This window comes from Perissodus microlepis, chromosome 8 (genome assembly GCF_051167445.1).
Source record: "Perissodus microlepis isolate ML-2025 ecotype Zambia chromosome 8, ASM5116744v1, whole genome shotgun sequence".
In the NCBI taxonomy this organism is placed as follows: Eukaryota; Metazoa; Chordata; class Actinopteri; order Cichliformes; family Cichlidae; genus Perissodus; species Perissodus microlepis.
In genome coordinates, this window is record NC_140468.1 from 11,705,547 (window position 1) to 11,719,761 (window position 14,215).

General features: G+C 37.9%; 2 protein-coding genes across 3 annotated transcripts in view; one reads left to right on the top strand and one right to left on the bottom strand.

The window, feature by feature from the left end:
* Nucleotides 1-6,482, top strand: part of LOC146381473 (testican-2) — a 47,975-nt gene extending 41,493 nt beyond the window's left edge. Inside the window, exons 8-10 of the mRNA XM_084937519.1 lie at nt 1,580-1,642; nt 2,594-2,731; nt 4,425-6,482. Of these exons, the coding sequence (XP_084793645.1) occupies nt 1,580-1,642; nt 2,594-2,731; nt 4,425-4,570 (347 nt within the window). The 3' untranslated portion in view covers nt 4,571-6,482. The remainder of the gene's footprint in view (nt 1-1,579; nt 1,643-2,593; nt 2,732-4,424) is intronic.
* A 1,396-nt stretch (nt 6,483-7,878) lies between these two features.
* On the bottom strand, nt 7,879-14,025 carry sar1aa (secretion associated, Ras related GTPase 1Aa). Of its 2 annotated transcripts, XM_084937517.1 has the most exons (7): nt 13,931-14,025; nt 12,474-12,546; nt 11,896-12,015; nt 11,243-11,308; nt 10,161-10,264; nt 9,924-10,055; nt 7,879-9,830 (listed from the first exon to the last, which is right to left on the bottom strand). In XM_084937517.1, exons 2-7 carry the CDS (start codon nt 12,529-12,531, stop codon nt 9,714-9,716), a joined length of 597 nt encoding a protein of 198 aa, XP_084793643.1. In that variant the 5' UTR covers nt 12,532-12,546; nt 13,931-14,025; the 3' UTR covers nt 7,879-9,713. The 2 variants fall into 2 exon arrangements, with proteins under 2 accessions (XP_084793643.1, XP_084793644.1); XM_084937518.1 differs by lacking the exon at nt 13,931-14,025 and having other exon boundaries at nt 11,243-11,330.
* Between the last annotated feature and the right edge of the window lie 190 nt (nt 14,026-14,215).

Consider the following 14,215-nt stretch of genomic DNA (forward strand, 5'->3'; position numbering starts at 1 on the left):
AGATGTGTTTGAATCTGTTTATTCATCACTAAACTGTAGACGGATCTAAGAAAACAAAACTCCCCATCATGATTGGCATATCTCCTGCTGTCCAATTTGGGACTGTTTTTGTCATGTGGTGTTTTCGTCTTTGACCAGTTGAAGGTAATTCTTCATGCCTCCCTAAAGCTTGCCCACAAATGAGTTTTGTCTCTCTACCTTGTTAAAGAAAATGTATTCCTCACTTGGTTTAACCTCAAAAGCCTTCTTTAGCTGCCAGTATCTCTCACTGCTGGTCACTACTATAAAATACAGACTGTATCTAAAAGATAGACATCTGTATTTTCTTTAATTGGCCAGCAGGGGGTTAGTCGTGTTGTTGTAAAAAGATCTGATTTTATACTCTACAGGGTTCATGGGAATGAACCCTCAATTAATAATTTCAAGCCTTACTGAATACATCATTATGTTTATTTCCCATATGGAAAAGAAATAGTAAAAACTTATATGATTTACTCATGAAAGTGGCCACTTTCTCATTACTTTCATATATTGTTTTAGTAAGTATCCAAAACATACAAGTTTCATTTATATAATTTTTCAAGGGATCTTATATCTGTTTTCACGCTTGTATGCTTTTCATACAAGTTTCACACAAGACAGATACACACTTTATAAGATTTATATATATCTTTTCCATATGGGTTTGTAAAGTACGATCTTCTTTATACTACAGTAGTAATTAATAACACATAGATATTATTTATAGAGCTGGACAAGGTTTTTTTTTTAACTATTTCTGTTTAGTCACAAACACTCTGTACTGGTTTTGAGCCACTGGGCTCTGATCAGTAAGGTTTAATGAACATGTAATCACAGTAGACTCGATTAACGTGGAAAAACTGAGACATTTTTGTTAAAATTCCACTTATTAATATGAGTAAATATGCATTCATTTTCTTGCCTGGCCAGCTTGAGGTCAAACTGGGTTAAAAGAGTTTGACATAATGAGGTGGTGTGCTCAGAAAATTTTTCGGAGCTTGAGGATCTTCATAGATGCTATCTCACACATAACCTTACCTTCAGCTACCCACAAGTGCTCCATCTGACCTTTACTAAGCAACAGGATTTTTCTGGGACTACACTCATTCAAGTGTTTAACCTGCATGTAATATATTACTCTTTAAGCTGTTTTTTAAAAGCACAGCACATTTATATATTTTCTCCTTGAGGTGTGACTTGATAATAGAGTAAAGATCTAATAATGCACCTAGTTTTGTGCAAACACAAGAGCAACTCTGTGAAGAAGTACAGAGAAAGGTTTATCGGATTGGGGGTCAATACAAAGTGTCTTCTTCTTCTTTGTTTCCCTTTCTGTCTGTTCTTGAGGTTCAGCTTGCTTTCTTGTCACTCTCGGGCTACATCCATATGTTCTTTCAGGCAAGTTCTTGACAATTGATCACCCTCAAGGGAATGAAATATAAGACTTCTTACACAAATCGATACGGACAAAAAGTGTAATTATGAAGAGCATTGATTCAGATAAAGTTTAGGCAGAATACTTTTAGGTATTGTCTTTCATCACTTTTGATTCTCACAGAGCCGCCATGCCTTGCTGAGCTGGAGCGGATCCAAGTGCAGGAGGCAGCCAAAAAGAAGCCAGGTAAATACATTTTTGCATTACAATACTGTGCTGTTAAATATATATTTGAAGGTTTTTAACCACTACGCTTGCATAGGAACATATGTTGAGCAGGATCTTGTTGCTCTTTTAACTCAGATCCTTTCAAAGACATACTATGTCATACAGCTCAGCCATGAACTGTACCATCAAGCTGGTGTGTGCCCTCAGATTGGCTTTGAGTCTCTTGGTGAACTTATGTAACAAAGCACTGGAAGCAGCAGGCAAGAAGCTGTAGAAGGCTCATTAAAGAGATCACAAGCACACGGCTAGGATTAGGCCCTAATCAGGCTGGGGGGGGGGGGGGAATTAGGGGGCAGCACTTGGCTTTGGGAGAGAGCAAGGCTGACACAGAGCAAGGCCGTCTGGCCCAGCAAGAAACACCACGACACAGGCTCTACATACTGCGTGCTCAACATACTGTACAACACAGCGGCTTGTCTTTCTTCAGCTCCAGACCTAGAGATTGGTTCTCCAATCCCTGAAGCCCACTCGTCTTACTTATTGTGATTTTTTTTTTTTTCACAGAATTGGGGTGGGGAGGGTTGGAGCTTGTTAGAGAGCTTTGCTTTGGGTTTGACAAGTGTCCCGAGGGATGCTGAAACAGTGGAGCTCTGTCACAGAGGCTGTCACTATATTTTCATATGCCACTCTGGCAATAGAAGGAAACACACCACATCACCAAATCGTATCCACCAAACATATGTGTGTTTGTGTAAAACAAACGGGGAAAGTTTTCACTGTCTCCATGGCATTCTCTGCCAAAAAGCTGCCTCTCTATCCTAACTGATGGTCTTATCACAGGTTCACTAAGGCGTACTGGCATTCTCGTTTGCTGCACTCATTTCCAGCGTCAGTATCAGGCAGCTGTGTGTGCTCAGGGTATCAATATTCAAGAAATGGCTGCGTGTTTGTATGTGTGGGTCTTTGCAGGGATGTACATTCCCAGCTGCGATGAGGATGGCTACTACAGGAAAGTGCAGTGCGACCAGAGCCGAGGGGAGTGCTGGTGCGCGGACCAGCACGGTGGAGAGATGATGGGCACCAGAATCCATGGCAACCTCGACTGCGGTAAGAGGATGGCAAACAAATACTTTCAATCTCCATCTTCTGAAGTCGTGTTTTGTCTGAATCCTTAAAGTTAGGTACGTATCGCAAGTAAGATGATTTTAGGCAGTTTCTAATGAAAATCAGCTTTATTCAAATAGATTTCTCAAGCCAGGGTTATTTATTTTATCTCTTTTTATTATTGGTAAACTTGAAATTTCACTTTTCATATTTAAGATTAGACAGGTTGTAATTTTCTCATTACATTTCTATGGTTTTCCATTTGTTTTTACACGCTCTGAGCTCTCAGTTGCAAACTTGAGAAGTTTTTACATTTTCTGCAGTGCAGGAATTAATTGCTTCGCTCATTCAATCCCTTTGTGGATTTTAGAGTCAGAAGAGCTGTACCAAATTATTAGTTTTGTGTCAGAGGAAGAAAAATAGTATCCAAGATTCAGTCAGTACTGCTTGTTTTGTTTGATCAAAAGTCAAAATCCAAACAAAATTAGCTACCGACAAGAAAACAGGCAATTCAGCACTAATGGAAAACAGCTCTTCCTGCAGAAAAATACAGGTCACTTGGCTGGACCAGAACACTGTCCAGAGTATTAGAACAAATTCTCTTGGATAGGTTTGATAAGAAAAATAAACAAAATGCAGATTTATGTGTACTGAACCGCAGATACAACAGTGTCTGCTTGACGCATGAAAAACTTTGGACAGAATTAATCATGGTGAATTGTTTATCACTACACTATCTTATAAGGGTCATCTATCACTGGTATCCAATCTATTAACAACAAATATGGTAGGAGCATATTTGAATCCTGGCAGGCGGGGGTGCTTTCATCAGTTCTTTTTATTGAGTGAAAATATGATATATATGCATTGTATGGAGAGTCTTATTTACCATCTTAATCATGCCGTAGTAAAAGAGTGGAGTGATTTCTGCTGCAACTGAGGACTAGAAGCAACATTTTCTCTCATTCTATTTGGCAGACCAAGCAGTGACTAAAATATGGCATTTGGGCCAGATCATCAGGACTGAGCTCTATGATGGTGATTCTGTGTAGCTCAGTGTTGTACACAGAAGCAAATGTGCTTTCAAACTTCTTTTGCATGTCTACAGATGATTTTTTATCCTTCCCCTACTCCAGATTATACTGATTATTTGTTATGCTTTTAAAGTAAAACGCAATAAGCCAATAAGATAGACAGGTGCACTCCAAACATTTATGACTGGTTATTTATGTGGCAATTAATAGATTCTAAAACTATAGCTAAAATGGTTTTAACTAAGCCTACAGTAAGGCCTTGAATATAATTTCCATATACATGAGTCCACTAGGTTCTGCTTTGGTCTGAGTGATGTTTCATCATCAGATGGTGAGCTTTAGTGTCCTTGGTGTGTCTGCATGCTTGCCAATTTTCTGTGATCATGCAGACTTACCCACAGAGACTTTACATTACAATGCACCAATTGTGAATATGCCCCAGGCGGCAGACTTCAGAGACGTATAACAGGAATGACTACTCGGCCATCAAGTCTCCAGCTGTCTGTGTTTGTGTATGCAAGAGAGTAAAAATCAAAGCTTTAGCGACATAAAATATTGTTCTTATTTCAGGAAACAAGTCCTGTTTGTGTTGCCGTATCTGTGTGGTTCTTGTTTTTTTAATTTCCTTCTGAAATTAAGTTGATCTGATCCACTTTTTACAGATGAAGTGATGGGATATTCTGGAGATTTTGGAAGTGGAGTGGGATGGGAAGATGAGGAGGAGAAGGAGGCGGAGGACAACGGGGAGGAGGCAGAAGAGGAGGAAGAGGAGGAAGGTGAGGCAGATGATGGAGGATACATCTGGTAGAACTGTGTGACCCCTACACGGAGAGCATGGCTGCTGGCCTGAAAATCTACAGAGACGGCTCTCTCCTAAAAGCTAAAATTTATGGGGTTCGTGCTCGGGAGGTACGGGATTGTCCTGGTGGGATGTGTAGTGCTTGGCAGGTCCAGTGATGAAACGATGACCAGTTTTTTTTTGTCTTAGATATGTGTAATTGCTTCATTCTATTCTCTGTTTTTGAGCAACAGAGCTTTTTTGGTTTGTTTTGCTGTCCTGAAAACCAGGACCCACTGACTACTGCACCATTGGTAGCTGAAGTCCATCAGAATTCCTATCTTGTTCAAGCGCCATCTATGCATATAGAGATTACCAGTAATTTTGTATTGTGTAAACTGTTGCTTGAGTATTAGAGTTGTTGTCCCACTGGAATGACTAGAGATCAGAATTTAAACAAACAGTTTGACATTTTGGGAAATAAGCTTATTTATGTTTTTTTTTTGCAGAGGTTAGATGAGAAGCTCATTACCACAGGAATAAAGACCAGGGGAAGACAGTTGCTTTGATCTTTCTGTATAGAAAAAGAAACAGCCAAACATTTAACATTCATCCTAATAGCCTAGCAGGGAGCTGGACTCAATCCCAGCCATCTAAAGGGGTCTCCAGTACATCACAAGACCAAAAAAGTTAACATTTATATCAAGTTTGTTTGAACCTTATTTTAAAAAGCGCTAGGGGAAGAAACAGTCTGACACATCATTTTCTTTTTCACACTTTGTCTACAAATGAAAATGTGATAATTACTTACCTTAAAAAACGCTAATGCCTGGGTTAGGATACCTTTAAAAGTAGCTACACTAGCTGATCCTGTCTGACATGAAACAATCTGACAAATGGACCAGTAGTGATCACATTAAGAGAATTATAGATCTGCTTCTCCCAGTAGCTCTACATCTGTTTTGGTTCCTTCTCACCACTCTCACGACACCATTTTCTGTCTCCGAGACACCTGAAAAGCAGGCACTACCTCCCGATCAGCACCAAACAGCAGATATACACATTTACTGTAGCAGCTGGTGATAACAGTGGAGCATTTAGCAGCTAAAGGACCAGAGATTTCCCTTAGGAGTTGGTAGATCAAATCACACAGTTACTAAAGCAGAGTAAATACTGGATTTACATTTGCCAGAAGATAGGCATGAATGTGATAAACGCTAATATTCTATTATTGGTTATGTAAATAAGTTCACTATGTCAGCTGTGCCCACAGCTTGTTTCCTCTGCCTCGGATGGCTAAACAATTTCACAGTAATTCTGATCTCCAACTTGCCTATTTAATGTTTTTTAAGTTTGCTTTCCAAAATGTCAAACTTTTCCTTCGAAGCAGCTCAGCACAATGTAGTTATGTATTTCCAAACTGATTATGTATATAAATCAAGTGAATCAACTGTGACGGAAGCTTAGAGGATTTCAGGTCACTATGGTTTCAAACTATTTTTGTGAAGGTCAAAGCAGTTTTTAAATTGTACATGTTTTACTATTTAAGTGGATGCACAGAACTATATACAGTACCTTTATTCCCAGATGGATTATTGAAAACCTTTAGAATGTACTGACCAAACGTCACCCACAGTAGAAACCACTAGTCGCTGTCCTCTGCTGACTCTGAAATCATGTCAAAGAATGTGCCACAGATATTTGTTTTCTTTGCAACTTGAAATACTGTATTTTGTGTTTCTAAAAGGAAGTGTGCATTACTTGAAGTTCTGTGTGTATACTTGAATTTACACTGTATTTTTTTTTCTATGAAAATATTATTGCCATGTCTTCATTCTTGCTATCGATAGGCCACACATTTGTTTGTTTTTAGTATTGCATGTTAGTAAATAAGAATTAAATTCTTGGCTGAGCACTTTACTAATAAAGGCAATGGAGCCAAGTCGTATGTTGACTTTTATTCTTACACAGTATATCACAGATTAAAATGATCACTTAGAGACGGATGTGTTAGGAATCGTAGTGACGGTGGCACCGAGTCACACGCTGTCTTTCACTATATTTGATTGTGAGTATTTTTAGATGATCCTGCAAGACATGCAAAGAAAACTGTGCTCAGGTGCCTGTGGGGAAATTACTGTATAAGATAAAGCTAAATTAACTGTCCTCATTATACTGGGAGAAAATAACCTGAAACAGCCTGCCACACATAGCCATTTCTGCTTATACTAAATCATGAGCTGGTTGTGTAAACATGAATAGAACTATGTTCTTATCAACTTTCCCCAAAATAGTGCATGAAACACAGAAGGTTGTCACAGCTAAGGCATGCTAAAGCTGTCAGTACATTTAATCATGTTTAACAAGGCATTGACAAAAACCAATGTCATCATGCAGCCTGGGAATATTTACAGAGATATTTGGGTGCCACCTCATGCTAGAAGAACAAATTACAGCAGCTGGCTGCTAAATGAATGATAAATGTTTAAGATAGCACTGTTTGAGGTCAAACGGATTACGCAATTGGGAATGAATGGATCTGAACTTCGTTACTTAGCAATCCTGCTCAGTTAAAATCCTTGGATCAAACCACTTTGTCGTGAATAGGGTCTGACGAATCTAAATGCAAGTGTCAAACGTGCAGCGATTTTAAAGCCAGGACTAAAAAATTCAAATTAATTTCTCAGAAAAGTGACAACCAGTGAATGGCCAAAAGAATTGAGTTAATGTGGTCACTTCTCTTGGAGAGTATTAGAAGTCTGGCAGCGCTCTGAAATAGCTGCAGTCTGCTGATATTACGGGGTGCATCACCATAATTAAGCCTGGAGATAAAAGCATTAAAGCCTTTCTACACGTCGATGAGTGAAAGGAAAATTTCCGTGATGTGCTTCGGCTGAAAAAAAAACATGACTGCATCTGCTTGAGTTGCTTGGGGTATTTAATGACAGGTCTGAATCAAAAATTACTCCAAGATTACCAGCTTGGGGCTTCATTTTGGCTGATAACTTAGACACACACACAAAATGAATATTTAGGAACCATCTGTAGCAGCAGTCCCGAGTCTTGCGATTCTATCCCCATTCTTATTTTATTAGTAAAATAATGTTTTTTTAATCATTACAGTTTGGAAAGGAGGTTTATTACTTCTTGTAATAACTATATTAATAATTATGTTTTGTAATTGTATTCCATCTGGAAAGATCAGGTTTCCCAGTGGCATTAAATTAAAAGTTAAATCCTGGCTCCAAAAATCCATATTTATAGCAATTCCACCTGAAAAAGGAATACTAGCATGTGAAAACCAGTGGAAAAAGAATCAATCAAAGAGACAGGGCCAGTTTGGTCTATAAAAAGCAGGTTTTATTACATGTCAACTGCTTATTAAGTAGATCAAACTTTCACATCGTTCTGTGTGGGTGATGTTATTTAACATGAACCTATATTCACTGATAACTGCTGAAAATATCAAATCCAGTACTATACAGTTACAAATAAGTCCTTCATAGTGTTTTTTTCAAGGGCAGTAACTGTACAAGCATTTACATCAGTATTATACATAATTTACATGTGTTCGGTAAGTGGTACACAACGCTGTTGAAAGGAAAAGCAGTTTGTTAACACGCATGCTACATTTTAGTAAACAAACGAGACTGCCCGTATGAAGTCTGTTTTTATACATATCTTTTAATCTGGGTTGTAAATATTCCTTCACATATTAATAAACCACATATCTAAACTGTAAACAAGGGCTGCTGAAAATATGGTGCAAAGATCACATGCCTCTCTTCCTGTTTTTGTACTTCATGGTTCTCGTAATGAGGATATAAATGTATACAGTGCGTTGTAAAAAATAAATAAATAAAAATCAATAAAATATTTTCATGCATAGAAATATCATGCTAAGAAAACAAAAAACAAAAAAATGAATCAAAAGCAAACTTAAATTTCAAGTATGCTGAATAAGATTGAATTAATTTGTGTAGTTAAGCATGTAAACGTTTGCATGTGCACTCTTGTATCTTTTCAGACAGTCATAAAGTACCTGCAACACTTGAACCTGGGTAGTTATTGAATTTAATTTATATCTCAGGCTCTAGATACAATGAATCAATACATAAATAAAACCCTTTTTTCAGTCTCTTATTCAAATATTGCTGCTTCAACCTGGACTTTTTTCTATGCTTGATTCAAGTAAGACCATGAGGAAATACTGAGCAGAGAGATGAGACACTCTTTTAGTGGGTGCTGGTTAAGACGAAGATGAAAAGACTCAAAAATACATATATTCTTTCCTAGTCTGACCTATATTCTATGAGGGATGTTTTTTTACTTACAGTCTTTGTAATACAATAAAGCAAAGGACAGCTTTTTTATCTTTCAATTCCATATTGGACGGCCCATAAATAAGTCGGTCCTCCTGTCAAATTAGCTGCCTTCAACCCAGATCCTCAACGCGTACAGGTTGATTTTACAAAAACAAACAAGCCAGCTTCATTAAGATGCCGAAAGCAAGCAGCACATTAATCACAGCACACTTATCAACATGATGTCTAATTTCACTCAGTGTACGCCATCATCTTTTCATTTAACAATTTTTTCATCTTTCTTGATGACCAAAAATGAGATTTTTATGTTATTTTGGCTCAGCACTCAGCATTGAAGATGTTTTTTTGTTGAAGTCCAACATCTGGGCCTGTTAATCCCAAGTCATTAGCATACATCTTTGGCTTTATGTTTTAAATGCTAAGGCTGTGCACTAATAGACAAAACAAACTAAAAAATATCTTCTGTAGTTTCTTATTTATCTACAAGAATCTAAAAATCTAAACTAGACCATCTTAACGCAATTCCAGACTAGCCCCTCGCGATCCCCTTGAGCCCTTCTGTTTCATCACTCGCTTACTACTAAATTCCAAGATAAACACAGAAGTAATGCAACACTGAACCGTGCATATCTACATTACTGCATAATGCATGGCTGTAATCTGGTATAACGCAACCTAATTTATATTTCATGCAACTCAATTGTCTCTCAAATTAATAACACATTTAGGACAGTTCACGTGGATTTAGGAATTAAAATATTCTTAGTAGTAAGACCTGAAATTTGGATGGGCTGACACTCACTAAGGATCAAACTTCTACATCCTTTTTGGTTAAGCTCATCTCTTTGTCAGTCGATATACTGTGATAACCATCTGAAACCTTCCCCATAGCCTTGTTTTTTCAACACGCTGCACATGAAAATCTCCAGGGGTCGAGCATTCAGCTCCTTCAGCGACACATTTCCCTGTCAGTTATAACAAGGATCAATTAGAATGACGATCATATGTGCTCCTGCATATTTCTGTGAATTAAGAAAGAATCCTCAAGACATGCCTACCTTCCCGGTAACTTGGCCATCAAGTGCAAAAGCTCCTCTTAGTCCTCCTTCGCTGATAGCTTCGGGGCGGTCAATTTTATTACCTAACACCAACACTGGTACATTGACTATGGTCTCATCTGCAAGGAGAGCCTAGAAAAAATAAAAGAGAGACAAACTAACCAGCAATCCATTGCTAACACACAAAAACAGTCCTGTGTGGTGGAAACAGTTTGTAACAGCAATGTTTAACCTTACATCAAGTTCAGTCTTGGATTCTGTGAGTCTGTCATGATCTGCACAGTCTACAAGAAAGACGACTCCATTCACAGCTGGCAGGTAGTTCTTCCAAACTCTTCGTGCTATAAAGAAGGGAAAATGGCTGTGAATTAGCTGCCTTTGCAACAACTCAACATGAGTCTCTGAAATGCAGCAGTCTAACTATAAACCTTTGAAAATATAATTGTGTCCTTTCTCCTGTAGAGAAGCGGTAGTTCACACATCCTCACATCTAAATACACACAAATACAGATTAACTATTTTCAGCTAATATGGCTAATTATGCCTCAAGTCAAGTTTAAGCTTCTTGCCACTAATAGCAATGATAAACAGTGTTACTTATCTAATATTAAAGTCTAATTAGACAGCAATGGACAGATGTGGAAATAGCATTTTAATTTGACTGTACAAATCAAATATGGGTTTTTGTCTTACCAACGGATTTAGATCATTTGGATAATGATTTTCAAATGAAACTATAGAGAGTTAGTTTTCTCTATCTTTATTTTTAATAGCACTGGTACAAATTCTAATTACAATACATCCTGCCTTTAAATTTTCTGTTGACATGTGTACAATGAATCAGATCACTCAGCATTCAAGCGTGAAAGCATGCGCTAAAAATATCAAATTGAAGAAAAACAACAGATCAGTGTGACGGGGGTCTACAGAGACATCATGTGGCAGCCATGTGCACTGATTTGTCAACCTGTCAGTTTGGTTATACATGTTTCTGATGACAGGAGGTGCTACCATTGAAGATAACATAGGCAGCAGTCACTAATCTTCAACTTTTCAACTTACAATAGTACAAGTGTATTTTGTGATCTAGTAAACCCGTTTCCTCTCCCTTCTGTATTTAATAAACGTTAAAACCAAATGAATGGGGCGATGTGAACACATATGCTAAAGGTTTGAGAATCAATCAGATGCTCTAAGCCCACAGAAATGTAGTGTTGTTGCTATCCTGTGCTAAATAACTTAAATAAATAACACAAACAAAATAGATACAAAAAATTCAATAGCGTCTCACTGCCAGCAGAAATGGAAATAGATCTCACCTTGTACATGTCCTCCGAGATCGAACGTAGTAAATGTCATGCCACCGATTGTTAGCTCTTCAGAAGCTTTGTGTGAAAGAAAATACACCTGAGATGTTTTCGCACATGAGAAAATTTGAGATGCACAGACAGAGGAATGTCAATGACATGCAGAGACCTGCACTGCTAAAAGATGATGTTGAGGCCACAAATTAAAGTGAGCCCCAGTGATGATGACATACAGCAGGGTGGGAAGCTATAAAGTAATAGGCGGGGTCACTTTATGCAAAGATAAGGCTTAAACGTGTCAATCGCTTAACTAATAAAGACACAATTTTTTACTATTACACAACACATAAGACAGTCTATATGACAGGTGACACCTTTATAAGAGAGTGTATAACAGTAATAAAGTATATGTTGAGGAACACTACAGTACACTATCAACACTTTAATGAAATACTTGCATCTTAAAAATAAATCAGCCATTATCTATTTACCATATAATGACTGTATAAGCAGCACAATAACAAGGCCAATATCACATGGTTTTAGGAGCATGGTATTTTTAGAAGACAGCGCGATCACAACCTGTGGCCTAATATAAAGAAAAATCCAAAGCAACACCTGGAAAAACAGCACATTGGTAATATGCACTCTGAGTATCCCCTTACTTGGATGAAGTGTTGGAACGTGCTGCCCAAGCCTGTCATCTTTCAGCATGTGTAGGAGCGTTGTTTTACCGGCATTGTCCAGGCCCAGGAAAACTAGCTTCCCACTCTTTTTGTAAAGACCTGAAAGGATTCAGAAGAATTCTTATTTTATTCCACTTCACGCTGCGCTGCAGTTCTATCACCTCTGAGTTTGCTGGTCTGCTGACCTCAGAGAGTGAGACGGGACATGTGGGTGAAACAGCTCAGACAAGGGCACGACCATTAAGGGACTTAAAAACAAATAAAAGGATCTTAAAATGGATTTGTGGACATGCTCTCGTTAAAAATCGAGCGGCTACATTTTGCACCAGCTGGAGGCGAACAATTGGAGGCCTGGCTAATTTAAATAAAAAGTATATTGTAGTTATTAAGATGTGATGTTTAAAAAAAGCATGTATTACTGTTTCAAGGTTGCACAAAGTTGACAGAAGAGGCTTGATTTTTGACAGCAGCCTCAACTGTAAAAAGCAGGATTTTACCACCGTGTTTACGTGAGAATGGAGCTGCTGCATCATTTCAGAGCAGCAGACAGTACTCACCTAAGAACTGTAAAATACTACTAAACCCCCTGTAGATCCAGTCAAATAAAAATGACATCCTGACAGCGTGCACCTAAAACAAGAAACAAAGCAGTTTACTAGACAAATTAAAATATGAAAAGCATAGAGATGCCAGCATTATGATGCAATGTTTACATATTTTCTTAAGAGCATAGTGGGTTTGATTTGTTTATCTACAGTGGACTGGAGACTCCAAGCTTATCGATTTCTTTTAGCAACGTTTCCACATAGCAAAGAAATGATGTACAACTAATGCTAGTGGAGCGGTTATAAGGGAGTCTATAAGGATTCTGACCTACACAGAATCAATAATGGTGTCAATTAAATTTTATAAACATACATCAACATTTATGTAAGTAACTCCCAATACATTTTTTTAAGCAAAGTAGTATTTATTGCAGGATTTCTGATTTGCAAAGAAACATATCTTTCTAACAGATGCCATTTTGGCTGGTCAAACTGAGTCATCATACCTAAAATTGGGCAAGTAATAATGTCTGCAAGAGCCATGCCAAAAAGTGATTGTCTGCCAAGTCTAATATCTTTGCTTATATTGGTAGTGAACAGGATTTACAAAGGAAATATATATCAAATAAAGAAATTTTGCAAGCGTCTTTATGACTTTGAGTTATTATACCTATTCTGTGTTCTACACTGTGCTCAATCCAGACCTTTTTGGCCACTTAAAAGATCCATATACAACTGTTTTTGTTAGCATTTTAGCAATTTATGCTGTCCTCTTGTTCAAATTGTCCTTGAAAAATACTTTTTTAATGTCAATTAGAATTTTTACCTGAATAAATAAAAAAAATCATATAAAGTGACTTTGCCAAAAGCTGATTGCAGCTTCTAACATGTGACAGGAATTTTTCTGGTTCAAAATTACTTGATATCATTCATTAGAGATATGTTTAACCATTATTATAGGTTAACAAGTCACTTACAACAGCTAATCCCTTTTCGGCACTGGTCGAAATGAGTCTACAGCTCATAACATGAGGCATCGATAGGGTTTTTTCATATCTGTGACATAACAAACTGTTATCTCTTTCACCTACAGGTGTAGCAAGGCAACTAACGGCGATGCTACCCATCTGTACCTAATGAAATATTTACAAAGACTAATTGTTAGATCTGACTCAATGTTTAACCATGAATTGAAAGCAGAAACAGTGGTGCAGTTTTAAAGGACACCGCAGTATTTAGCTTCCTGCTTCGGCGAGTCTTGTGAAAGATTACCCTGGTCAGCTAGTTAGCATTAACATTGTTAGCCCCGGCGCTTTCTAGAATCTGACCACAAGTGGGTCAAGACACTGTTTAAGAAACGAAAAACCGCGAGTGAAACCCAACATAAGAGACAGCAACACCAGAACAGACTGTTTCCCATTGACTTATTAAATAAAAACGACAGTACTCTCTGAGTTTAGCTCGCTTACCTGCAGCACTGACAAGCTGACAGTTCTCGGTAGTATCGCTGGTCTCCTTGGAAACAGTCAATCAGGGGCCTCCTCTTCTTCCTCGTGCTTTAGAGTTTACCGCATGACTTGCATTGGTGCCCCCTCCCGTCGACCAGACGCAACCGATGCTGCAAAATGTGCTATTAATGTGTCCTGCGCTGTGAAAAGGTTACTGTTCTTAAAATTTCAGAAGTTTTTGTCAGTACTTTCACTTTGTTCTGTTCTATACTTATACTGAACTGAGAAGAAATTATTGTATTTATA

Bases quoted from the DNA above. Each gene is read 5' to 3' on its own strand.
- sar1aa (XM_084937517.1), bottom strand. From the start codon at position 12,531: ATGTCATTTTTATTTGACTGGATCTACAGGGGGTTTAGTAGTATTTTA. The intron at 10,265-11,242 runs GTGAGATCTATT...CCTTCTTTATAG, and splicing joins TCTCGGAGGACATGTACAAG to CACGAAGAGTTTGGAAGAAC. The intron at 9,831-9,923 runs GTAGGCATGTCT...TATAACTGACAG, and splicing joins ATGGCCAAGTTACCGGGAAG to GGAAATGTGTCGCTGAAGGA.